Below are 14862 nucleotides of genomic sequence, written 5' to 3'. Positions count from 1 at the left end.
AGGAAGAAGACACGCACGGAGGATGCATGGAGGACAGGGAGCCATCACCGCGCTACCCGTCCCACAGCTCGCCACCTGACCCACCACCACGATGCACTAAGTGCCGGGCAGAGAGCGGGTGGGCGGGGGGACACGCTGGATGCATATTATGGGCACAAAGGCTGCAATTGATGGAGCACAGTTTGCTGCATTTGCTGGGCACAATTGGCTGCATTTGCTGGGCACAGTTGGCTGCATATGATGGGCACAGTGGCTACATATGATGGGCACAGAGTCTGCATACGATGGGCAGAGTTGGCTGCATACGATGGGCAGAGTTGGCTGCATATGATGGGCACAGTTGGCTGCATATGATGATTTTGTTTCAGTATTTTTCTGAATTTTTCAGTTCGTTTGCGCCCCCCCCCCCCCCAAAAAAAAATTTGGCGCACCAGCCGCCACTGATCACTATATTTAATTTGTTGCATGCTGCAAATATATAATCTGCAGAGTTGTATAGAAAGAGTAGTGTTTCCTTTTTTTTAAAATGTATTATATTTACCATTGTTTGGCGTCCTAATGACAATATCATTTAGCATTTTAGAAACAAGAGAGAGGTCTGAGGCATTTTACTTGTGGCAACAAATTTATCAATGCAGATACACTTTTATCCTGTCTTTCTGTGGGGGGCGCTCTTTACTAAGCCTTCCCCCAATACTGTGATTGTACCTTTCAATACGACCGTCTACACAAATTCACAGCATTCTTAGTGGGTGAAAGTTACCAAGGCAGTTAAAAGGTGAAAGGTATGAAACTTGGTCTTCTCACAGTTCATAGTACAGATTTTCCTCATTCAGCAGCATGATTCTGAAGTGCACACACCTTCTTGTACTTCATTGTTTGTAATCCACTGATCAACATGCAGGTGCAGTCAACACTACTCTTCAGAAGGATGTCTGTTCCAAAGTTGCTGTTACTTGCTGTCCCTGTGCTATGGATGCTGAAGCGAATATTCCTGCCTTACCTGTGGCAAGACCTTAAGTTCTTCTACAGAGCTGCTGGCTATGCGAAGAGGATTGAACAAGCGCTCAAAAAATGCCCCTCATTTAGCATGCTGGATATGTTTCAGAAACAAGTTGCCACCAGACCTGATCAGCCATTCATTTTATACCAAGACCAATCGTATACCTACAAGGAGATAGACCTTAAAAGCAATCAAGCAGCATGGGCTCTGAGGGAGCATGCAAAGCTGAAAACAGGAGATTGTGTTGCTCTCTTCCTTGGTAATGAACCTGCTTATATATGGATTTGGCTAGCACTGGCCAAATTAGGTTGTCCCATGGCATGTTTAAATTACAATATACGGTCTAAGTCCTTCCTTCATTGCTTCAAGTACAGTGAAGCTAAAGTGATCATCGCTGCTCCAGGTAAGAGGTTTCTTTTAGCTTAACCACTTGAGTGTCGGAAGGTTTTTCCCCCTTCATGACCAGAGCATTTTTTACTATTCAGCATTGTGCTGCTTAAATTGGCAATTGTTTAGTCATGAAAATGTAATTTACATCATTTTTTTTTTACACAAATAGAGCTTTCTTTTGGTGGTATTAGATTACCACTGGGTTTCTTATTATATTATTGGAAAAATTACCAAACATTTTGAAAAAAAAAAACAAAATGTTTTCTACTTTCTGTTTTACAAAATATCCAATAAAATCTAATTTCGCCATAAATTTAGGCAAAAAAATAACCTGCTGCATGTCTTTGGTTAAAAAAAAAAAAAAAAAATCTCAATAAATGGGTTATAACCCCTAGGAGCCAATGGTATGCAAATACGCAAAAAATCTTGGCGGGTGGGCCTTGGCTCAGAGAGACCGCATATGTGCGTACCAATTTGCAAATACATCTGTCTGTACTATACAGCTGTTACCGGCGGCTAACGGAAAGCTTCTTGTGATTGGGAGCTTTTCGATCATGTGACCACAGTGACAGCCAATCACGGTGTTCATATGTTCATAAACCCCTCCCAGCATCTGAAACCCCTTAAAGGACTGGGAGGCGCAGGCGCAAAGGGGTTAATTGGTGTGAAAGATATAGCGTCTACAAACTATGGTATAAATGCTGGAATTTATGCAGCTTTTGCCTTCTGATTGCCTATCATATTTCTTGAGGTGCTAAAATGCCAGGGCAGTACATAAATCTCCCAAATTACCCCTTTTTTGGAAAGTAGACACCCCAACGTATTTTCTGAGAGGCATGTTGAGTCCATGGAACTTTTTATTTTTTGTCACTACTTTAAAAAAAAAAAAAAAAAATGACAAAAACATTTTTATTTTTTTTAACACACAGTTTTCAGTTTATTGAGATATTTCTCACACATGCCATGGCAATGGGTAGAATTCCACCTCCAAAACACATGCTACTTCTCCCGAGTATGGGGTACCACATATGTGAGACTTTTTGGGAACCTAGTTGCATGACCACCTTCTAAGGATGAGCTCCGGTGTGTTCGCACAGCCCACGTGCAGAGCCCAGCAGGAACTGCGCTAATCACAGGCAGTGAGACATTGTCCTGATGCGTGGCTGCAGTGATCGGGAAATGTCTCACTGCCTGTTATTAGCGCAGCGCAGTGCCAACTTCCTGGCGAGCTCTGCACGTGGGCTGTGCGAACACGCTGGAGCTCATCCTTAGTGGTGGCTGGTGAAGTTTTAGGATGGGGGCGCCAGACCCCGCGCTTCCTTTTTGACCCCTCCCACTTCTCATAAGCTCCACCCACTTATCGAATCAACCCACTCCATCCCCTGTATTCCACTTGCTTCCACCTATAGTGTCAGGAATTTACAGCTCAGCATCACAGGACAGAGTATACAGCCCCAGAATCACAGGACAGAGTATACAGCTCAGCCTCCCAGATCAGGGTATACAGCTCAGCCTCCCAGATCAGGGTATATAGCTCAGCATTACAGATCGGGGTATGCAGGTATCATCTATGCTGTATACAGCTAGCTATATACACCCACCTTCCTTCCGGTATATAGAGACCTTCCTCTGTCATCACTGACTACAGATGTACATCATCTGTCCTGTATACAGCTATATATACAGTAACAGGACAGATGATGTATATCTGCATAGAGGAAGGTCTCTATATACAGGAATGAAGAAGGTGGGTGTATATAGCTGTATACAATACACGGGACAGATGTACTCACAATTTGTGAGTGCTGCTTGATACCTCTTATTTAAACTGCTTGTAACTTACAAATCAATAACACAATAATGGCGGAACCCTCTAATGTATGGAAATCTTAATACACTTCAATATCACCAGTCTCTGTGATATGTAACATCACATATAATACACATCACACTCAAAATAAGACACAAAAAATGACTGCAAACTTAGCAGGGATGGTGGAACCCCCCTTACAGATATTTGGCTGTAGACTGTGTCAGTACAGCAGTAGACAGTGTCAGTAGGGCAGTGGACGGTATGCATTGCTTATCAGTGCAGTCTATCAGTGCCCACCAGTGCTGTCTCATCTGTGCCCACCAGTGCTGTCTCATCTGTGCCCACCAGTGCCCTCTCATCTGTACCCACCAGTGCAGTCTCATTTGTGCCCACCAGTGCCTATAAGTGCAGTCTCATCTGTGCCCACCAGTGCCCTCTCATCTGTACCCACCAGTGCAGTCTCATTTGTGCCCACCAGTGCCTATAAGTGCAGTCTCATCTGTGCCCACCAGTGCAGCCTGTGCCCACCAGTGCCCACATGTGCCGCCTCATCTGTGCCCACATGTGCCGCCTCATCTGTGCCCACCTGAGCCATCTCATCTGTGCCCACTAGCTGTATACACTACACAGGACAGATGTAATCACAATTTATGTATATTTTGTGTAGCAGTGTATACAGCCATATACACCCACCTTCTTCCTTCCTGTATATAGAGACTCTCTATATACAGGAAGGAAGAAGGTGGGTGTATATAGCTGTATACACTACACAGGACAGATATAATCACAATTTTTGTATATTATCTGTGTAGTGTATACAGCATAACACACATGACATCCAGGTAGAGCAGAAAATAATCCCCAAAATGTCTCCCTGATCATCTTCAGTCATCCCCCTGCCTGGGCCCAATCTGTCTAAGAGGAGACATTCTAATGACTGCAGAGAAACACAGGGAAGTGTGTGCGGAGGAACAGAAGGGTGGGCGGCTAGATGTCTGTATGAGTGAATCCGAGTGCAGTGCAGATGTTTGAGCCAGAGGCCCGCTGTGCTGGCACTTACTGTTACTCACAGGCGCCGGCGTCGCTCAGGCCTTCCTCAGTCTAGACTTTTTGGCAGCCTAGCTTCGTACAGGTCCCCAAAAACCAATTACTACCTTCTAGTTTTCAAAGGGCATATTTCCTCATGTTGCTTTCTATCACAATTTTGGAGGCCCTGAACTACCAGGATGGACACCCCAAGGATTTTGATAAGAGGCATGCGAGTATTTGCAGATCTCATTTTTTTGTCACAAGGTTCTGAAAAACAATACATGCATATCTGGAAAATGCCTTTCATGCAGCTGGCTCACTACATCTGAATTTGGGGTTTAGGCCACAGCACTTTCTGGTAACAAAAGATCTGTGATGATCACAATTTTAGGAGGGATTCTGTTCTTCCAGTTGCTTTGTATTAAAATTATTGCATAAATTATTGTTTAAAAGCATCATATTCAGACAACTGAAATAAATAGACACCTTTCTGTACCAATATCTAACTCTGCGGGAAGCTAATTGTGGCTTCATCATTTGGTCGTTGAAGTCTACACCTTCCCTTGAAAACTTCCCATTTGTCCTTCCATTTAACTACAAGTAATTCATCATTCCGCAGGCAGGCTTTCTCACCCTTTCTAAGTCGGGTATTAACGAGCGGTTTTGGGAAGCCCTGCCGATTAGGTCATAGCAGCCAAGTCTAATGCCTCGTAAACACGGTCGGAATTTTCGTCTACAAAAGTCCGACGGACGCCGACGGACTAAAGCCGGCTGACAATCTGATCGTGTGTGGGCTTCCCCGGACTTTCAGCTGACTTTTCCAGCCGCAAATCTGACGGACTTTAGGTTTGAAACATGCTTCAAATCTTTACGTCGTAACTACGCCGGACCCAGAAATCCGCTCGTCTGTATGCTAGTCCGACGGACAAAAACCCACGCTAGGGCAGCTATTGGCTACTGGCTATCAACTTCCTTATTTTAGTCCGGTGTACGTCATCACGTACAAATCCGTCGGACTTTTGTGTGATCGTATGTAGGCAAGTCCGCCAAATGTCCCTTGAAAGTCTGTCGGACGGGCTGTCGGACTTTTGTAGCCGAAAAGTCAGACCGTGTGTACGCGGCATAAGACTGAATAAGTGTCTAAAAAGTGGCACGCATGCATAATATTTGTCCACATAGAAATGGTACCCCTTCCAGAACAAGTGTGACGCCAAGACCCATACTATCTTGCCACTGCTCCCCATGTAGTCTGGGCATTCGGGGGGCTCTACTTCACTATCGTTTCCCTCTAAAGACAACTCTAAATCAGTATATATAGCCTGTTGCCCTTTTACAGAGCTTATACAGTTTGACCTCATATCTGGCATGCTTGCTGGGGAGATACTGCTTGAATGCAAGGCAGCTATTGAAATGTATGAGGGACTCGTCTACACAGATGTTTTGTAGAGGGCCAAATTTTGTAGAGCTGATCATATTCAGGATTACCCCTAAGATGACAGAGTGTATTATTACTAAAACTGCTTTATTGTCTATCGTTTCACGGCCATTGCAGCAAAAAACACAGGCATATGATAAATCGGGTCAGTGGACCAATATGACCGCAATTCATTTTTTTTTTTGTAATGCCTATGTTAAGGGTTAGGCCCAAAAAAGTTTCACATTCGGAAACTGTGATTCGTTTCCATGTGAATGGTCTGGCAGGAGATGAATTTGGGTTAGAGGCAATGTATTATTGTGCATAAAGATTGCTTTGGTCCACAATTAATTGATACAGATCTTCTGTGAAAAACTCAAAGTTGTTAAATTTGCTGTTTCCACCTAAATTCCAGGTTGGGCTATGAATGGGGGAATAACAGATGCTGCTGAATCTAGGGGCTGCCAATCAGGATTTGCAAGCACCTCTGGAAGGACAGTATGGGTTCTATGGGCCTGTGCCCCGATTTCTTTCTACTGATGCTAGCCACCTCACTAGCTTGGCCTCACTTCTGGGACTCACCATGTCACCAAAAAATACTGCAGTGCTGATGTGTAAAAGGCCAGGATGTACTAAGCCGCTGGTGCTTGCCAGTCCACTATGTGTGAGCTCCCTGTTGGGGTGCCGCTGCTTTCCACAGGTTTGTTTTCTGAGCCTGATTGTGAAAGTGAGGCTTCTCTTCGCTCTCATTTGTCATACTCAGAATCCTGTAGGCCTCTTCACTAGTGTACCTTTCTTTGGACATTTTTGGCACTAAATTTAAAGGTACCTAGTGTGACGAATGGGAAAAGGAGCTCCTGGCTATCAAGTTCTGCTTTTTTTTTTTTTTTTTTTTATAACAACCTTTATAACATCCTCATTTATATAATATTCTCATAATATTTGTAAACCGAGTAGATATATGATACCTTTCACACTATGCCGTGGCTGCTGGGCCACACGGCTCACACATACCTGTATTCATTTATATAATGGTTTACATGTTCATACGTCTAAGCGTCAGTTTTAGCACCTATCTCAGTCCCGTGGAAAGAAAGGAAACTTTATATCTCCCTAACTTTCCTTTTTCAAAAGACTTTTAAAGCAATATAAACTTTTTATTTATGGATATTTTTGTATTGTCTATAGGAACATCTTGTCTGCACATTCACGTCTTCAATAAACACTCCACCATAAAACACACACCCAATTAACTCCATGTTAAGATGCCACACAACCTAACGATCAGCTGTTTAGAGTTATACAATCAGTATGGGTTCATGTGTGAGACGTATAATGTGTATATAAGTGGCCTTCATTGTTGTACAAACCAGCTATGAGTAAGCGCTCTATGGGAGCGTGAAACGCGTCAGCGGTTATGCTGTATCATTTCAACAGAGCAATGTACGCATTTTAAATTATGTCATTTTTTCAATAAAGAAGATTTTACCTTTATTATTCCAATCCGGAGTGCGGCAGTCCAGGTTTTTCATTGCACCTATATCATGTGTGAGCTCCCTGTTGGGGTGCCGCTGCTTTCCACAAGTTTGTTTTTTGAGCCTGATTGTGAAAGTGAGGCTTCTCTTCGCTCTCATTTGTCATACTCAGAATCCTGTAGGCCTCTTCACTAGTGTACCTTTCTTTGGAAATTTTTGGCACTAAATTTAAAGGTACCTAGTGTGACGAATGGGGAAAAGGAGCTCCTGGCTATCAAGGTCTGCTTGAACCACTAGAAATAAAATGTACCTGCTAGTGCTTGCAGAGATCAGGCCTGATCATTCTAACATTGCAGTTTTGTATACAATGTATCAGAAGTGGCAGTGATCTACTGACACTGCACTGGGGGGGACACTATTCTAAAGGGGACACTAGTATAGTTATGTTGATGATCAATATATGAATCCATACACACACCATACTAGCAATAGCAGTGATCGGCGGCCTATAGTGTGAGTGCGATAGCGTGCGGGCAATCTAACGCTAACTGACCCTGATGTTATCTGATGTTGCAAGTGACACAGTGATCAGTGAAAAATACTGTACACTGACACTGTACTAATGGCACTGGCTGGATGACAGGGGTGATTAAAGGGCTAACTGAGGGCGATCAAATAGTTAAATATGCCTAACTAAGGTGTGTGGGTGTAAATGTATTGCTTTTACTCACTGTGGTGCATCTCTCTTCTCTTCCTGGACTAAAAAAAAGAAGAACCAGGAAAAGAAGAACCAGATCGAATGCCTGTGTTTACAGGCACAGGACTGTTCTATCCTTGGCTGCAGCTGATTATCAGGATGCCAGGCAAAATCTGACAAACTTAGCCTGCAGCAAATGACAGCAGGTGTTACTGGGGGTGTGCGTGCATGCATGCGCAGACCTGGCAGATAAGCTTTATGTACGAATACGTCACTGTGCCTGTAGCAGCCGCCTGTCCTCAGTACTATAGGGATAGGCAGGCAGTTCTAAAGTGATTAAAAAGCTTTGAAGATGTAATTCAGCAAGCAAAGAGAAGTAATTGATTGGGCACCCTGGATGCTGTCTGGGTTCTTCGGGGGTGCCTTGGAAAAATGCTTAAAAATTGCCCCAAATTGCCCAAAAATTGTCAATAATCAGCGGGTAGACCAAGTCTGCCTTTTTTGTTAAAGAAAGCCACAGGTTTTTAAAACTTTGGGCACCATGCAGGCCAGCTATTGGCATCCTAACAGCTGATGACAACAGTTGATAAGAAGGATGTTTGGTGCCCGCACAGCATCCTTGTTAGCCCCTCCCTTACCACTCTACGTCAGCATTTGAGTCATGTTAACTGAATGAGAAAGAGAAAACCCTGGAATACTAGTCAGGTCTAGTGTGCAAGGATACATTTGCTTTGTAAAGATAAATCACCTCTAATGTTGAATGTCCTACATGTGTGGGTGCGGCTGTGTTATGTAAAACTATTGTTTAAGCTTAATTTTTTACCTTTTAGAATGGGGTGCCTCGAGACTGTGCATAATTTTAAAAAAGGTTGGGAAACACTGCTTTACATGATCAAGAGAAAGGCATGAGGGAGAACAAGGAATTTTGACTTTAGTATTGAGGCCACGCACAGCCACACCACTAGCATTTTTGAATGGAGGCCAACAAGGGTAGCCCACTTATTTCTCTCAGGACACAGGCAGGCTGCATTGATGGACACAGGTGAGGCTGCACTGATAGGCACTGATAAAGTTGCTGTTTAATATTTCTTTTTATAACTTAATTCTGCATAAAACAGTGTCATTTAATGAGATAATTTATGAGGGTGTGTTTAGGGACAGGGCAGGGTACGGGTTGGGTGGGGCAACTGGTGGCAAGTAACCCTTGAGGCCTGGTTAGTAGCTCAGGACTTGAAATTTTGAGCCCTGGCTCATACTGAGGTATTTCTTGTGAAATATAGGAAAATAATGTTTACATATGCATTACCCATCAAGGCCTGTATTAAATAAAACTTGTAGCGAGCCAATATGGAGCTTGCTATTGTTACATAGTTAATCTGGTTGATAAAAGACAAGTCCATCAAGTTCATCTTCTCCTGTGGGAAAAATAGTTTCTTGGTTGTCATGCAGATCCAATGGCTTCAGTACTTTCTGAGTCACTGCCCTAGAACAACATATCCTGAGTAGTAGTCTTAACTCCTTTTGGACTTCCCTAATCTGCATGCTAGTTTTAGGTTAGTGACTCAAAAAGTAGCCAGAGATAGCCAGGTAACTGGCACATTGACACACATGACAGCATCTGTTTTTATTTATCTAGAACTGAGGAGTGCTGTAGAAGACCTTCTGCCAGCCCTGGCAGAACAAGAGGTGCTGGTCTTCTATCTGAGCAGAGAATCGCCCACTGCAGGAGTATACAGTCTGCTGGACAAAGTGGAAGCCGCCTCTCAGGAACCCGTCCCCATCTCCTTCAGGTCCGGTCATAATGCGAAAACCCCAGCTCTTTACATCTACACCTCTGGAACTACAGGTATATCACACCATTTATTTCTTTAAATGACATCTACAGCATATCACACAATTTGAGAGCTCTGTGGTTGGTGCAGCTGATTTCCCAGAGGAAAAATACAACATTTGGAAGGATTAAAACACTTCTGCTGGGTACACACGATCGGAAATTCCACCAGCAAAACTCATATGAGAGCTTTTTGTCGGAAAATTTGACCATGTGTATGCTCCATCGGTTTTTTGCTGGCGGAATTCCAGCCAGCAAAAGATTGAGAGCAAGTTCCTATCCGAAAATGCAATCGTCTGTACAAATTCTGAAGCGCAAAGTTCATACGCATGCTCGGAAACAATTCGACGCATGCTCGGACGCATTGAACTTCATTTTCTCGGCTCGTCGTAGTGTTGTACGTCACCACGTTCTTAACGGTCGAAAGTTCAGAGAACTTTTGTGTGACCGTGTGTATGCAAGGCAAGCTTGAGCGGAATTCCGTCGGAAAAAACATCCAAGTTTTTTCCAACGGAAAATCCGCTCGTGTGTACGGGGCATTACGCTCTTAAAGCTGAACTCCAGGCAAATAAGACAGATACACATTAATACTTCACTGTATTGATTAATACACCATTAATTTAATTTTTTTAAGCAAGCAGTGTAAGTACCTGAATATGGCTTGTTATCATCCTCTTGCAGTTCCTGTACAGCAGTGTTCAAATTGGGGAAGTCAGAAGCAGCAAAAGCAGTCAATCAGTTGCACTGCAATGCAAGGAGCATGTTGGCAGGAGGAGCGAGTAGAATGACACAAGTTAGGAGTGAGGAGGAGACCAATGAGTGTAGCATAAAGTCTTAAATTTTTTTTTTCTTTAAAAATAACAAGCATGTAATACTTACCTGCTCTGTGAAGTGGTTTTGCACAGAGCAGCCCAGATCCCCCTCTTCTTGGGTTCCATTCCCGGTGCTCCCAGCCCTCCCTTCTGTTGAAAGCCCCCACAGCAAGCAGCTTGCTATGGGGGCACCTGAGCCGAGCCGCAGCTCCCTGTGTCTATTCAGACACGGAGCTGTGGTGTGGTCCCGCCCCCTCTCTTTCCTCATTGGCTAACTGACTTTGACAACAGTGGGAGTCAATGGTGGAGCTGCTGTGTCTCAGACAGTCAGGAGGGAGAGTCCCGGACGGCCGAGGCAGTCGTGCACATCGCTGGATCGAGATGGGGCTCAGGTAAGTATTAGGGGGGCTGCTGCACACAGAATGCATTCTATGCATTAAGATAAAAAGCCTTAAGATAAAAAAAACATTCTGCCTTTACAACTACTTTAACTTCAGCAGAGAAAAATCAAGTCTCTTGCCCTGCCAGACAGGGCTGTGCTGTGCAACAGAGCAGGTAAATCTCAGGATGATGGACAGAAATACAGATCCTTTGGAAAATAAAATAGTTCCTTTGTATGTATTTCATCTGTGTAATCACCTGTTTGACTGGAGTTTAGCTTTAAATTGGTTTTCTATGGTTATAATTCACATAATCATATGTGAAATGTTGCTCTTACTTATGTTCAGGGATCAGTGATAGAACCATAGCTTTTGGAATGTCAGTCTTATTTCATGTAATGTTTAACCTTTAGCCATTGCATATGTATAGCACCTTTGGACTCTTTATTTACTATCTGAGTAACCTGTACTTACTTTTAGTTAATATCCTGCTATTCTGCTTCTGCAAAGTTAGGCAATTCTTTTAATTACACAACTCTGGTAACCGAAACATTTAAATAAGTACAAACGCCAACATGATATCCAGTTATAGTTTAATTAACTAGTTAAGGACCAAGGCTATTTTTCAGACTTTGTGTTTACAAGTTAAAATAATTTTTTTTTTTTTTTTGCTATAAAATTACTCAGAACTCCCAAACATTATATTTTTTTTCAGACACCCTAGAGAATAAAATGGCGCTCGCTGCAATACTTTGTCACACCATATTTGCGCAGTGGCCTTACAAGCGCAATTTTTTTGAAAAAAATACACTTTTTAAATTAAATAATAAGACAACAGTAAAGTTAGCCCAATTTTTTTATATTGTGAAAGATAATGTTACGCTGAGTAAATTGATACCCAGCATGTCACGCTTTAAAATTGTGCCCGTTCGTGGAATGGAGACACATTTTGACCCTTAAAAATCTCAATAGGAGACGTTTAAAAATATCTACAGGTTACCAGTTTTGAGTTGCAGAGATCTAGTACTAGAATTATTGCTCTCGTTCGAACGATCGCGGCGATACCTTACATGTGTGGTTTGAACACTGTTTTCATATGCAGGCGCGACTTACATATACATTCGCTTCTGTGCGCAAGCTCGGCGGGACGGGACGCTTTAAAAAAACAAAATTTTTCTTATTCATTTTATTTTTTTAAAAAATAATTTGGGCCGCTTTATTCTTATTACAAGCAATGTAAGTATCCCTTTTGATCGAAAAAAAGCATGACAGGACCTTTTTAAACGTGAGATCTGCAGTCAAAAAGACCTCCGATCTCACATTTACACTTAATGCATAAAAAAAATAAAAATAATTTTTTTTTTTTTTTTTTTTTGCAAAAAAAAAAAAAAAAAAACATTTTCCCCTTTAAGACCATTGGGTGGAAGTGACGTTTGACATCATTTGGCATTCAGCCTCATAGGGGAAAGGACACTATCGTCTCTGCCGCTACCGGCGGGTCCAGTAAGTGGCGGAGACGACCGGAGCGTGGCGGAAGGGGCCCTCTCCCGCCCCCAAAAAAGTGATCTTGCTGCGAATACGCTGCGGGATCCTCAGGTGTCCTGGATCTCTATCGCCTCATTGGCTGAGAAAGCAGCAGGAGAAATTGGCTCCCACCGCTGTCAATCACAACCAGTGAGCCAATGAGGGGGTAGTGGGGTCGGGGCCACGTCACGGCTCTGTGTTTTATAGACATAGAGCAGGGCTCGGGAGCAAGCATGCACCAGTGCCACTATAGCAAGCAGCTTGTTGTTAGGAGCACTGGTCAAGGGGGTGGAGCCAGGAGCGCCTATGAGGGACCCAAGAAGAAGAGGATCGGGGCTGCTCTGTGCAAAACCATTGCACAGAGAAGGTAAGTATAACATGTTTGTTATTTAAAAAACAAATCTTGAATATCGCTTTAAACTATGCATTCCTAACTCAAAAAAAAAAAAGTACCTTCTATAGCTCTCATCCTCCTTCAAATGTCTACATTCCTTTTTTTTGCTGCTGTGTCTGACTTCCTGTTAGAGGGTGGCTACGTTCTTTCTCCATAGTGCCACTGTATGTAGGAACGTAGCCACCCTCTCTTGCTTGCTCCAGGGATTGACTACTAGGGACTGTGGGATTTATAGTGTGCATAGATCAGTGCACATGACCACTAACTAATGTTCCAAACAAATGGAAGTGAAGGGGAAAAGTAAAGGCTCAGAAGCTCATGGAAGATGTTACAAGCAGACAGAAAAACACAATAAGTAACAATTTCCTGAAAATAGATTACAGGTCCATTAAAGTGGTTGTAAACCCTTTTTAACAATTCCAAAAAAACCCTGCAAGATAAAGGCATAATGAGCTAGTATGCATTATGAATTACTTAGCTGAGATCGAAGCCCCCGCAGCAGTCCTCATTCACCCACCTGAGATCGAAGCCCCCGCAGCGGTCCTCGTTCACTGCTCCAGCGGCCGACATCTCCATGGGGGGTTACTTCCGGGTATCGCGACTCCGGCGCTGTGATTGGCTGCAGCCGCAATGATCTGCACAGTAAGTAACAACAACGGTAACGGCACAGTACAACTGAAGCAACGGCACATACGTGCCATTGCTTCAGTTTGCTTAAGTGCGCATATGCCAATGACATTGGCACATGCAAATACAGGGATATCTCCTAAACCGTGCAGCTTTAGGAGATATCCAGTGTAGCTACAGGTAAGCCTAATTGTAGGCTTGCCTGTAGTTTAAAGGGTTTACAACCACTTTAAGTATGCATATGGATTCTTTTTTGACAATAAGGGTATTGTTTAGTGACACTTTTCAATTTGCTTTAATAGTAGCAGTATTTATTATTAGCCCCCTGTAATTCCCTGCACATCGGCACACATACAGTATTGGAAGATAAGAGGGCAGCACTGTATGCTGCTAAGCAAGCTCTACCAATTTTACACAGTTCTAACCATAGAAGAGCAATTTGAGAAGATGGAACAGAATGCTGATCTTATAATGCTCCACTGCCCAAGCACTAGGAAATCCTATACCTGGTTGTATTGCTCACCTGCACTATACTATCTGCAGAACTCTCAGGGAGTATAGGACCTGACTGTGCATTCTGATGACAAAAGCATGATAGGAAGAACAGAGATAAAAATATTATGCCTGGTAAAACAGGTTCCATCTATTCCTGCTACATATCTTCTAGATCTTTGTATGGAGCTGTAATGTAACACTAGTCTTTATAGTATTAACCACTTGACCTCCAGACCTTTTCTGGCACTTTTTGTTCACATGTAACAATCAGTATTTTTTGCTAGTAATATTCTTAAAACCCCCAGACATTATATATTGTATTAAAGCAGATGCCTATAGAATAAATTGGTGTGATTTTTGCATTTTTTTTTATATCACACGGTATTTGCACAGCAGTTTTTCAAACGCTTTTTTTTTTTTTTTTTAATTGTTTACAGAACTTTGGACAAATTGAGCGGACTTTACTGGTACCAGAAAAGGACCAAATGTAATAAATGAATACTAGTTGTTTTTAATCACAAAAAAAATATTTTACAAAAAATTAATTAATAAAAGATATTTGTACAGGTTAAAAACAAGAAAGATTGAGCTTTCATCGATATAACCACATCCAATGAAGGGTATGCATCAATGTGGTAGTTGTGAGTATTGTAAGTGGATACTAGAGGGAACATCTTCTATTCTTCCGAATGGAAATACACATAGAACTGATTATTATGTTGATTGCCAAACGAAATGCTTAATTTATATTGCATTCTGTAAATGTGGATCATTTTATGTCAGAAAGACCTTCAGGAATTTCTGGAAGAGAATATATGATAACATCTATTATATTAGAAAAAATCTGTTATACACCCCAATTGGTAGACATGCTGCCCTTCAACATAAACATGACACATCAATGGTTCAGTTTACAGTCTTAGAGAAGGTCATTAAGGACCCAAGAGGAGGAAATGTGGACAAAAAATGACTACAGCG

The 14862-nt window shown here is 42.4% G+C and overlaps 1 protein-coding gene across 1 annotated transcript in view; it reads left to right on the top strand.

The window, feature by feature from the left end:
* Positions 1-731: 731 nt before the first annotated feature.
* Positions 732-14862, top strand: part of LOC141131545 (long-chain fatty acid transport protein 2-like) — an 85844-nt gene continuing 71713 nt past the window's right edge. Inside the window, exons 1-2 of the mRNA XM_073618928.1 lie at positions 732-1406; positions 9458-9667. Of these exons, the coding sequence (XP_073475029.1) occupies positions 899-1406; positions 9458-9667 (718 nt within the window). The 5' untranslated portion in view covers positions 732-898. The remainder of the gene's footprint in view (positions 1407-9457; positions 9668-14862) is intronic.

This window comes from Aquarana catesbeiana, linkage group LG03 (assembly GCF_042186555.1).
Source record: "Aquarana catesbeiana isolate 2022-GZ linkage group LG03, ASM4218655v1, whole genome shotgun sequence".
NCBI classification, from domain to species: Eukaryota; Metazoa; Chordata; class Amphibia; order Anura; family Ranidae; genus Aquarana; species Aquarana catesbeiana.
The sequence above is the reverse complement of the archived record's forward strand: the minus strand, read 5'-3'. Positions and strand labels throughout refer to the sequence as shown.